This window comes from Rhynchophorus ferrugineus, unplaced genomic scaffold, assembly GCF_030347505.1.
Source record: "Rhynchophorus ferrugineus isolate W39M unplaced genomic scaffold, kcgeb_rfMv2 rfM1, whole genome shotgun sequence".
NCBI lineage: Eukaryota > Metazoa > Arthropoda > Insecta > Coleoptera > Curculionidae > Rhynchophorus > Rhynchophorus ferrugineus.
In genome coordinates, this window is record NW_027472580.1 from 8,726,894 (window position 1) to 8,739,244 (window position 12,351).

Genomic DNA, 12,351 nt, shown 5'->3' on the forward strand with positions numbered 1-12,351 from the left:
CACACAATCCTTTCAGAGCGACTCTAACATTTCAATATCACTTTTGTATAACGATATATCTTTTGCATCAAAATAGGCCTGCCATCAGTTGCTGTCCACTCAGATGACAATCGTCGAGTGATGGATCCATGTTTCATCCATTGTCACATATCGACGCAAAAATTCGGGTTTCTTACGTTTAAACATGGCCAAACACTTCTCAGAATCTTCAACACGTTCTTGTTTTTTGCCAATAGTGAGAAAACACGGCACCTACTTTGAACAAACGTTTCTCATAATGAAATGCTCATGCAATATAAAACCAACACGTTCTTTTGATATCTTTACGATGTTAGCTAACTCACGCAACTTCACTTTTCGATCATTCAAAACGATTTTGTGGATCTTTTCTGCTGTTACCACCTCATTTGGATGTCCACTGCATTCTGCATCATCGGTCTCTACGACCACGTTTGAAGTTAACAAACCAATGTTTTTGATGAAGCGAAGTTCTTATAACACTTTCTTCTCTTTGTAACAGAGGTAAAGTCATTCTATTGCATGACTACTTTCAGCCGTACGTTGCAAGACTTATCAAGGATTCACTGTTGAAGTTCTTTTGACGCGATATCTTCCTGTTGCCCGAAAGATGGAAAAATGTTGTAAAAAGTGACTGAAAATATTTTGATTAATTAATATTATGTGAATCTATAAATTTAAAGTGAAATTATGATCGGAATATATGTGTGCAAACACCTAATGTTTTGTACCAGTTATTCGGTAATTATTTTCGGTTATATACAATGCAAATTTTAAGCCCAACTGGTTGAAACAATGTAACGACAAGGATTGATTAAAAGGTTACGCCATTGTTACACAACCGTTTTAGCATTCACGTCCGGTAATTCAAGACCTCTGAAATGTTGAGCTATATCACGTACGTGTTTTCTCTCACTTACAATTGGTTAGGTTTGATATGGTGCGAATTTCATTTCCAGAACTGTATATACCGTGTGTGTTCACAGTATAACTACAGAAAATCTTCAGGTTTAACTATTGGGGTGAGAAATCATCGTAATGAGTGAGTGCTACCTAATTGTTGTAATTTTTAAATTATTAGGTTTAAGATGGTTTTTATTGTCAAGCTGTATAGATTTCCCTTTTGTCCGTAACGAGTGACACTTTATCAACTATTGTTAATGGTTGAATAGCTTGAGTAATTTTTATTACCCTTAGTGATTCAACAATCTGATACTGAAGATACCGAAATCAATCAATGATCTCTTATGTAAATTTAAGCTTATTCCAAATCTCAGATACTTTAAAGTATATATCTCTGCGACAAAACTTAAGAAATTACATGTTTAAAATATCAGGTTACTTTTTCATTATGCCTTGTGACAAACATTTAGTACACAAATAGTACATAGACAAATACAAATAGGCACAAATAGATCTAGAAAAGGCATTATGCATTATTTAAAAGATCTGAAAAATGGTATAAAAAGCGCAGCCAAGGGTCATAAATGGCAGAGATAGACGAGCAATTTTGGGAGTTCCTACAAATTCTATGTCAACAGTGAAATCGCTTCTGCAGCTGTAAAAATATATGTAATAAATGTTCTACGTCTTTTATATAATACTCTAGGCATTTAAAAAAGGAGGAATTCGACAGAAATTACCTGTAAGTGAAAAATATAACAAAGAACGCTTAGAATTTGCTGAAGAAAATATCACGTAATATTTTTGGAAGGAAAGAATTTCAGTTTGGATGACCCTGATGTATATATGCATTACTACCATGATTAAAAAAAATTCAGATGACTTTAAGTCGAAAACAATTGAGTAGAGAAAGTGTCATGTGTTGAACTATTATGTATTTTGAAGGAAAGACAGAAATACAATTCATTTCTGGAAAAATTAATAATATAAGTTATAGTAATTAGATAATGATGCTGTGCCTACTGTGAAATTCATTAAAGACTATTTTTACACATAGGATATTCAAATTTAAAGTGCTTCACTGATCTGTATATTATTGAAAATTGTTGGGGTAAGGTAGTACATGCTCATATACTAAAATGGTAAACAATTTAACAATGTTGGGCAGTTAAAAATGATATCCAAGATGAGTGAAAAAAGTTAAATCAAGATTATGTTGAAAACATATATGAAATACTGGCGAAGTGATAATTTCAAGCTGTAAAAGTTATGGGTCAGTTCAGAAGAGCCATCCACATGGGAACCGATGCAGAATAATCATGGTTGTAAACTCTTGCTGTCATAAAACATAATGAAACTGCTACTGCAGATGATTACCGGCGTCAATTTAATAAATTGAATGACGTATTGTTGTAGAAAAGATCAGAAATAGCGAGTAACAGACACAAATTCATCCTCATGCATGACAACGCTTGGGTATACATTGTAACAGTTGTGAAGGGTATACCGTTGTACCTTCTATTCTTCTTCTAATTACCACTTGTTCAGATCAGATGCAACATGGCTTTTACTTCATATCTCAATCCTTCCACAAACAACAACTCAGTTCAAGTTCTTCAGAAAAGGCGTTTGTTTGCAAGCTGGTCGACATGCTGAGAGCTTAGCACCGTGTCACCGCTAATTTCCCCTTATTCCAGGCTGAAACGACCTCATTCGTCACTGCAGTCATAACTTTTGCCCCCATACGACAGCATCCAGTCGTGTGTTAACTGAAGTTCGCGAATCTATAGTTAGTTTCAGTATCTGTTCTTTCGCCGGGTCCTCGTACCCAACAGCTGCCCGGTTAGCGGGTGTTATATCCCCAAATTTAATGCAGTAGCAGTAGCAACCCACAGGAGTCAACTGTGAGGCGGTTTTGGTTTAATATATTGGTAAGCCCAGAGGCATTCCCACATAATTCAGTCCAACGTGTTACTCCAGAGCAACTCTTCGCGATCGGGCATGAGTTATGCATGGTACCGCATGGTTTTAGACCAGAACAAAAAAAAACATGGCTTAAGTGATAGACAGTTTTGAAATGCTGAAGAGGTGCGAAAATGGATCAATCATCGATCCATTCGAATCGCTATCAAACCAACATCGTTCTTTCAATCCAACATTCGATATGGTATCGCCATATTGACAGAAAAATAGGACAAAATTGTCTAAAATGATGAAAAATATTTTGATTAATATATAATATAGCAATTTTTCTTAATGATCAGAATATATACAAACACACCTAATAATTGGACGTCCATTAAAATTAAGAAATATTAAATAAGAACTATTAATTTTATTCGTTTCAAACGCCATAGGTTGGGGAGATCGGACATTTTTCAGTCGCTGTGTCGAAACCACCTGTTGATTTTACGAGCAAGATCGTTAAGAGCGAAATAACGACGCGTGGGCACCGTACGTTTCGGCATTAAATTTGTGATGTACAGTAAATAAAAATAATATCTACGCAAACATTTTTGTTTATTTATATGCGCGGTTTTCTTTTCTTTTTTTCGAGTGGGCTTTACTTTGTTTTTTTCTTCGTCGAAAATCAAATCGTATCGCTTAATGTGAAGAGGTCATCGATGTACCGTCTGGGATTTGTGTTGTTAGAGAGTGTTTTTAATATTATGTCATATTAGCGTGGCGTCAGTTCAGTCTACTCGCAATTTTTGTTGCGTCGTATATCCGAACATGTGAGTGGTAGATTAAAATCTTTCTATTGTTTAAAATGATATCAGTAGTATCTGTATCTGATTGGTTTTAAAATTAATAAAGTATATATACGAGAGTTGCTGTTTATGTTTTGAGCTGATACTAAGCGTTGTTAAGCTCCATCTGCCGTTTCTAATTGGAAGTTTGACTTTTGTAACACTAACTTTCTTCAAAACGTTCTGTCATTTGAGTATAACTTCTGTTGTTTACAGTAGCTCGATGATTTTTTACGACTTACTCAATGAAGCTTCATCCTTTCCAAACGTTAGTATAATAAATGGTTGAATGGAACCGTGATGGTCATCTAATATCAGGTGTTGCGGCAAAAAACATTGATGTTATGCGCGAAATGATATTGCAAGACTGTCATGTGACTTCCAGTGACATCGAGTCATCCTTGGACATTAATATGATCGGTGTCAATAAGATATTGCATAAACATTTAGCTGTAAAAAATATTTATTCACGCATAATTTAACAAAAGCTTAAAACTATGCTCTTGTCAATTGGTGCAAAGAAATAATCAAAAAATACAATAAACACACATAGGTGACAAATACTAGGTATGACCCCCAGACCACACAACAATTCATTATATGGGTCTTCTAAGACGAGCCAAACCCGACGTTCGTTAGAGCACCGTAGAGCAGTAAATTCTGAATGAAACACCTTCATTTATTTACCAGAAAATGCTTTGTGAAATATGAAAAAGAAGCGTCAGCGAAGAATCATTCTTCGTTATGACCATGAAGCTGTCACATATCGGCTGAAAGAACCACATATTTCACTGGTCAAAAGGTCGAATTGATGGGTCATCCTACGTACAGCCCTGATTTGGCACCGAATTACTTTTTTATTTCCGTTGAAGATTGATTCAGGAGCACTCAAACTGTATTGATCATCATGGAGTATACCTAAAAAAACAATGAAGCCATTATTGTTAATAAATTACTGCCTTTTCATTATTAGGTTCAAAATATAAATAGCAGACCTTATATTAGATGTATGACTTCATTTTGATGATATTGATCAGTCATCAGGTAACACACACATGACTTGTAGAAAATTATGACGGACAGTATATTTTAACCATTTACATAAGGTTCCATTGTATTTCTGGCGATATAGCAAAGTGGTACCTTATTATGAACTTCTAGAAGTTTGCCACATAGTGATAGTCGAGTGCTGCAGCCGACAATTTAACGGACTGGAATTATTTTGCGATTTTTAATTATGATAAGATTTTTTTTTTTGATGAATATAAAATTTGTTTAGAATCTCGAACCACTTTGTTCAAGGATGCTTCTGATAATGTGCAGCATATACATTTATTCGATATTCCATGCCAGTCATGTTTAATTCAATTTTATCGGGTTTTTCAACTTCAGCCAGTATGCAAAACGGTAGTGTGGAATGGAATATATAAATTACGATATCAAGACATGTCTGTTCGATTGATAAGCAATAGCATCTGCTTTTATTTTTTTCTTTAACACTAATAATGGGACTGTGAGTTTGTTTCAAAGTATTTACAATATATAATATAACTTATGCTATATATTAAGTGCTATATTTTATTATTATTTTATTATTATTTTATATTATTTTATATTAGAGAGCGATCCATTTTCGTAATTTTTCAGAATTTCGAAACAATTTGTCTAGCCATCCTGCACAGTTTAAATAAGTGTTAATCAGAAGGTACTATGTTTGGTGATTACGCTCGCTGCGGCAGAACTTCATATTCGAATTGCAACAGTGTATCCTTCACAACTCTTGCAGCATGTAGCTGAGAAGTATCACGCAAGAGAATAACTTCTTTTACTCATTATTGCTGGTCTATTTTGCAATAATACGTAATTAAAATAAATAATTTGTTGATTTATCATCAATAGATATCTGCAGTAACAGTTTTATTTCGGTTTTAGCAGTTCGGAATACACTATACTTTTCTGACCATGAATATCGATGTGGTTTTCTCTCGTGGACTAACGCTCATCACTTTTCATCCCCATGCGCCACAGAAAAGTCTTCTTTTTGCGTGACAAACAATGATTAGTCGCGAATAAAGCAACTCGTGTGGTAATCATTTTTACTCCTTTTGCATCTTTCACATCACATGTAATCATTTGGAAACAATTGAATAAAAAACTGCGGAGCTGTCTGAAAGTTATTTGAGCTTAATTTTCGTTTAATAAGCCTTGCAATTCATTGTCTTCAAACATTTTTGGTCAAAACACTTCTTTTTTATCGCTAAAAGAATAGGTTTCAAATAAAACACACGCTCTCTAATGTCCATAGATTGTAATTCGTAAGAGAGCCAATTACCTTCTTGATTTGCCATTCCCAAACCTTTTAAGTATAGTCTGTGTATCCAAAGACATTTTGTACATACGTCATCTAAATTTGTGAGGTCAAAACGTCGCAATGTTGCTGTATCAACACTGAGTTTTAGTTCAGTTTGGCTTTGACAAAAAATTTTAATCTAAATAAAATAATTTTTTTAAAAATTGTTATCAAATATAATTTATTTTAACATTATAGTAAATCTAATGCATATATTATCAAAGGACTTAAATCTACAATTAAGTACACAGTTATAGTAGTTTGTAGGTTAGGGTTGTGTTTGATTATATTTACACTAAACTGTTTTGCATACCACGTATTAGTTACTATTCTTTCTCACCTGACACATTTTAACCAAATGCTCATGTATATTCTGAACAATTAAACATATCTGTGCAGATAAATCTTTTACACTCTACAATAAGATTTCCTACAGTTATCATATATTAATTATATACTCACCTTTACTTGTTTCCATTCTCATCACCCTGTCTTAGAAATGGGCAGCATTAAATCATATCATATTCAAAAAGTTTCATTCAAGTGAATAAGTAATCTGTTAATTTCTGATCTATCTAACATTTCACAATTCCATCATCTTGCAATGAGTGACCGTTGGGTATATTGGTCCCATTCTGAAATATCTATGTCTCATCTAAATACATATGTCTTCCTTCATTTTATTATATGCTTTTAAGGGTTTTATTCTTTTAAAAGCAATATCCCTAAGTTCAGTTTCCTTTGAAGTAATTGTATTAAATTATGTTTGTATTATGTAGTCACCCGCTTCGTATAAGGACGGTTTTTTTTCTGGGTGAATTCAAGATCATATTTTTAATTTTTTGAGATATTTGAGTGACCGTGTCCATACTAATATTCAGTGCAGTTGCAACACGCTAAATATATTTTCAATAAAAGTCGCAGTAAATTAATATTTAACAGTAAAAATGCTTACCTCTCTAACGAATTTTACTGGAGAGATGCAGCCACTATTTTCTCGTTCCTGTTCAACTGATTAGCCCAATCTATTCTGTCTGGTTTTGAAATCTTCAACCAGAGTAATAATAAGCAACGATTTGAAATTTATCAAAACAAGCAAAACATTAAAATAACATTTACATAACTCTTTATCACTATTGTGTTGAAAAATTTTGTATATGTTTGACAACCGAACTATTTTGACAGCCGAACTATTTTGACAGGCTTGTTCGGTTACACGTTCGAACTTATTCGACAGAACTGTGTCTCTTTGTAACTAGAATAAAATGAGAAGGAAAATATTGTCTGGTTCTAAAACTAATTTACAAAATGCGGCAGGCAATATATTAAACATCTTGATGACGTATGTACAAAAAAACTTTGCATAAACTGTATATGCCTGTTATCGATAAAACAAACGTCAATGATTTACGTAAGTTTTGAACTTGTTTGACACGAGCCCTCATGAAGCAATTTCTACAATTCTTCATCACTAAAGTTTGTCGTTTGCCCAAATTTATTGTTCTGTGAAGTAAAATTACCACTTTTAAAACACGCAAACACGCACACCCTTAACACCTTCATTTAAAACATAACTTCTACTAAAGTACTTCTCGTCAGCTTTAGTTCTTTACATTAAAACAGTTCTATTTAATAAATACCTAAAAATCCATTTCATTAACATTGTTTATTTCATTTTTAATCTTGACTCTGACTTTAGTTATTATTTACTGAAAATAAATTTGAGAATAGATGAAAATCTCGATGAAACTTTCCTCGAAACTTTTTAAAAATTTAACCTGCTCTCTTGTTCTATAAATGCTCTATTATTCTAATATGTTGCTCGGCACTGACTTCAAAGTAATCAGTTGGTAGTAGTTAAAATAATATTGTAAATATATAAATAGATTTAGGTAGGTATTAAGCTAATTTGTGTGTATATAGTAGGATATAAAATACGTGTAGTAGATGGGTTAAATAAATTCTTTGTTTATTTTTATTTAGATATTATAATGATTATTATGTACATATTTTATTTTAAAACGTTTTTTTTTGTGTTAAAAATCCAAGTTTGATTATATTTTTCTTTTTAGTGGATACCTTATTTATTATTTCAAGTCGATTCAATTTTTTTTGTTAAAATATTTTTTAGGTTTATAACATATATATAGCATGTAGAAAATGTGGAAAAATTTTATTATGTGATTTGATGTGCAACCGGATGATGTTAAACGTTTTAGTCTACACACTTCACTATCACGTTGGACATTTAGCTGATTAGCGAGCACATTGGGGTGCCCTAATACTCTTTTAAACTACTTAGCACAAACATTTTGATAGAGGTATATCGCGTTGTATAACTTCATCAGATATATAGTACGGATCATCAACAATGGCACGCAAAATTTTGTTTCTAAATCATTGTATGACGGCCTTATGCTAGCAGTACCTTATAGTTGGATTCCATATGCCCAAATGGGCTTAAGTATTGATTTGTATAACAATACCTTTATTATCTATTGATAGCTTGAATTTGCGCTCTTTAAGCCTTAAGCTTTAAGTTCAAGTAGTTTTCGTTTAGCAAGTAGATGCTTCTTCCAGGTTAGGCATCTGTCCAGATGCCTACCAAAATATTTAGCATACTTAACAGGTCAATTGAAAAGTCACCGGCCTACCATAGTAAAACACATTTTTTTTGCAAAATTAATTTTTTTTATCCAACATAATTCCCTTCAAGGGACAATCAAGGATACACTGATTATAGCGACTCTCCAACTTTTGGATACGATTTTTGTAGTACGACTTGATTTTAGCTTCAAAATAAGCCTCAGTTTCGGCGATTAGCATTCCCAGCGAGCATTCTTTTGTGATATGAGAATAGGGTGGATGGATGGATTTTTGCCATCATTTTCATTGACTTGTGACACGGTGCATTATCTTGGTGAAACAGCACTTTCTTTTTTTTTCAAATGCGGTCGTTTTTCGGCGGTTTCGTCCTTCAAACGGTCCAATAACGCTATGTAATAGTCGCTGTTGAAGGCCCTTCCTTTTTCAAGGTAGTCAATGAAAATTATTGCCTGCGCATCTCAAAATCCAGACGCCTTAACCTTCAAGCTGACTGTTGCGTTTTCTCACGCTCTGGAGCGGGTTCATCGTGTGCAGTCCACTCGGATGACTCTTGATTGGACTTGGAATTGAAATAATGTAGCCATGTTTCATCCATTGTCACATATCGACGCAAAAAATCAGGTTTATTATGCTTGATCATCTTCAAACACTGCTCCGAATCATCAACTCGTCGTTGTATTTGGCCAAAAGTGAGCTCGCGCGGCACCCACTTTGCACAGAGTTTTCTCATACCCGAATATTCGTGAATGATATAATGTACACGTTCAGTTGATATCTTTAGAGTGTCTTCTATTTCATTCAATTTCAATTTACGGTCATTCAAAATCATTTTGCGGATTTTTTAAATGTTTTCGTCGGTAACAACCTCTTTTGGGCATCCACTGCATTCACTATCTTCGGTGCTCATTTCACCAGGTCTAAACTTAGCATACCAATCCTCGATGGTTATTTTCCTGGGGCAGTGTCCGCAAACTCGGCATCAAGCCAAGTTTTTGCTCAAACTATATGTTTTTCCTTCAAAAGGCAATATTTTAACAACACTCTGAAATTCCTTTTTATCCATTTTTTTCACACAAACAAAAACTCAAATTTGCTTTACTCAAAATGCTATAATTCACAAACTAATGATCCGACAGCTGTCAAATTTATACACGCATCTTTTGAGGGTAAGGGCTAACTAAAAAATATATGGATTTAATTCTAGTAGCGCCATCTATGTGTCAGGCGGGGGACTTTTCAATTGGCCTATTATTTTGGGGAAGTTGACAGTTACAGATATTCACATGTTCTTCTACGCAGAGTGAATGTTACATAGATAGATTTTGTTTCATTTGTTTTAAAACGCCATGTCTTCAGTAACAATAGCGTTTTATCAAGGTGTGTTTGGAGGTTCTTTGATGCTGTTCTGTGAGATGCTAAAACGGTTGTATCGTCTTCACAGTTGTGATTTTTGCAGTCAACATATCGGCTCTATATAGGTATATAGGCCTAGAGAGAATAAGTAAAGGCCAACGGTTCTTCTTAGACAAGTAAGTAGCTTTAAGTCACAGTAAAGAAAAATTTTAAGTTAGTCGGCAACCACAACTAATAATATATTAATAAATTACCAATAAAACTTGATTTACAATAGACTGTTTGCGAATTATGATTTTAGTAGCTGGAAACATGGATCGGGTGTAGACTTTTCCAGTTTAACTTGCAAAAATACAATATAATTAAAATATATTTAGGTCACAATAAGGTTCTTATTTCCCGGAATTCAATATAATAATCATGGATACTCAATAGCCTTTGACGTATTTATTTAACAAGAAAAATGTCGAACAAAACATTGTGCAGCATAATTGCATGGCACTCAAGTAATACACATTAATATAATTGATGCAATCGTCTTATTATATGGAGTGATGTCATTAAAATGCCGCTCCCACGCACACTGAACCGTTAAACTCTGTAGGTTCGCCTATTGTTAGTGAACATCATAAAATGGCGAATTAAAAAATATTTAATTTCAATCGATAAAACTGTGGGATCGTCCGCTTCTTCCTTTTTTTAAGTAAAAAAAAAACATCAATGCAAATGCCTTAAATCGTTTTGTGTCTTTTTTTTTCAGAACTCATACTACAGGAACAAAGTCTCGTCCCTTGCCATGTCTGCGGCAGAACGTTTCTACCAAATTCGCTCAAGAAGCACGAGAAGGTGTGCGAGAAAAACGCGATTAAAAAGCGGAAACCGTTCGATTCATTGAAACAAAGGGTAAGTTTAGTTAAAAAAATGTTATTAATATTGGTTTTCACCTGTTTTCATAGTATAGTCCTTCCAATAAAACTGCCAATGTATGTCATAGATGATGTCGAAAATACTTTGCAGTTTTTACAAATGTAAAATTCTTTAAAACTCGGTGGCGATATCTCTATTTCTTATTTTACCCTAGTTAACAAGTCAATCGAAAAGTCGACGGCCTACCATATTAAAACACATTTTTTTGGCAAAATTCATTTTTTTTTATTCAACATAATTCCCTTCAAGGGTAATACACTGATTATAGCGACCATCCAACTTTTCAATACTATTTTTGTAGTACGATTTGTCCTTTGCTTCCAAATAGGCCTCAGTATATCGATTCTTCCCAGGAAGTATTCTTTTGAGATTTGAGAACAGGAAGTAGTCGCTGGGGCCAGATCTGGAGAATTGCTCGAAGTCCAATTCATGGGTATTTGCCATCGTTTCACTTGTGACACGGTACATTGTCTTGGTGAAGCAGCACTTTCTTTTTCTCCAAATGCGGCCGTTTTTCGGCGATTTTATGTAATAGTTGATGGTCCTTCCTTTTTCAAGGCAGTCAATGAAAATTATTTCATGCGCATCCCAAAATACAGACGCCATAACCTTGCTAGCCGACTGTTGCGTTTTCCCACGCTTTGGAGCCGGTTCATCGTGTGCAGTCCACTCGGATGACTGTCGATTGGACTTCGGAGTGAAATGACGGAGCTGGTTGTTAAATAGAGACAGAATGCTATCGGAATTTGTAGCCTAATCGCTCTATAAAATTTTCGATTTATGTTGGTACTGGTCCCTGTTGTTAACTGACTATAAAACTCTTCAGAACATTAATGATAACAATTAGAGGTTACAAACTAGCAAACGTTCTAAATCCAATCTATTTCGCGATGGTTACCGACAATCAGACATATCCAAAAGGTGGGAAAGTAACTACGATACTTCAACTACTTATGGATATGAACCCACGGTTTTATTGTCAGACAAGAAGGAATATTCTGTGGCGAATTGTGACTGGCGAAGAAAAGTGAGTCTACTACGACAATCACACACTAAAAAATCATCAGTTGTAAAAACTTAACCACGTGTTTGTGCAAAAATACCAGTAAGTAACAGTCGCATTCATTCTTCAGATTCTTCATTCAGTGATGAGAAGGATACACTTTTGCAGCTTGGATGGGAAGTTCGTCGCACCTAGCATACTCGTCAGACACAAAGCCTGTTGATCACTGCTTGTTCAGATCGACGCGGTATGGCTTGGTCAGCATATTATTTCTAAATACTGGAGAAGTACGAAAACGAATGGTCGTTCTTTTGACTCGGTATCGCAATGTTGTTAGAAATATGGGGAAAATTTGAAAATGGTGGAAAATATTTTGATTCATTTATATTATACTAATTTTTCTCAATAAGTACCTTTTAAAGCGAGAAAAATGATCAAAA

At 34.1% G+C, this 12,351-nt stretch overlaps 2 protein-coding genes across 4 annotated transcripts in view; one reads left to right on the forward strand and one right to left on the reverse strand.

Moving 5' to 3' along the window:
• thoc5 (THO complex subunit 5) overlaps nucleotides 1–12,351 on the reverse strand; it is a 38,734-nt gene that overhangs the window by 17,300 nt on the left and 9,083 nt on the right. The gene's annotated exons all lie outside the window — the stretch shown is intronic.
• The window catches only part of LOC143203455 (uncharacterized), a 43,654-nt gene that overhangs the window by 12,701 nt on the left and 18,602 nt on the right, over nucleotides 1–12,351 (forward strand). For all 3 annotated transcript variants that reach the window (XM_076415622.1, XM_076415639.1, XM_076415631.1), the window contains one exon: nucleotides 10,742–10,884. In XM_076415622.1, the coding sequence (XP_076271737.1) occupies nucleotides 10,742–10,884 (143 nt within the window). The remainder of the gene's footprint in view (nucleotides 1–10,741; nucleotides 10,885–12,351) is intronic.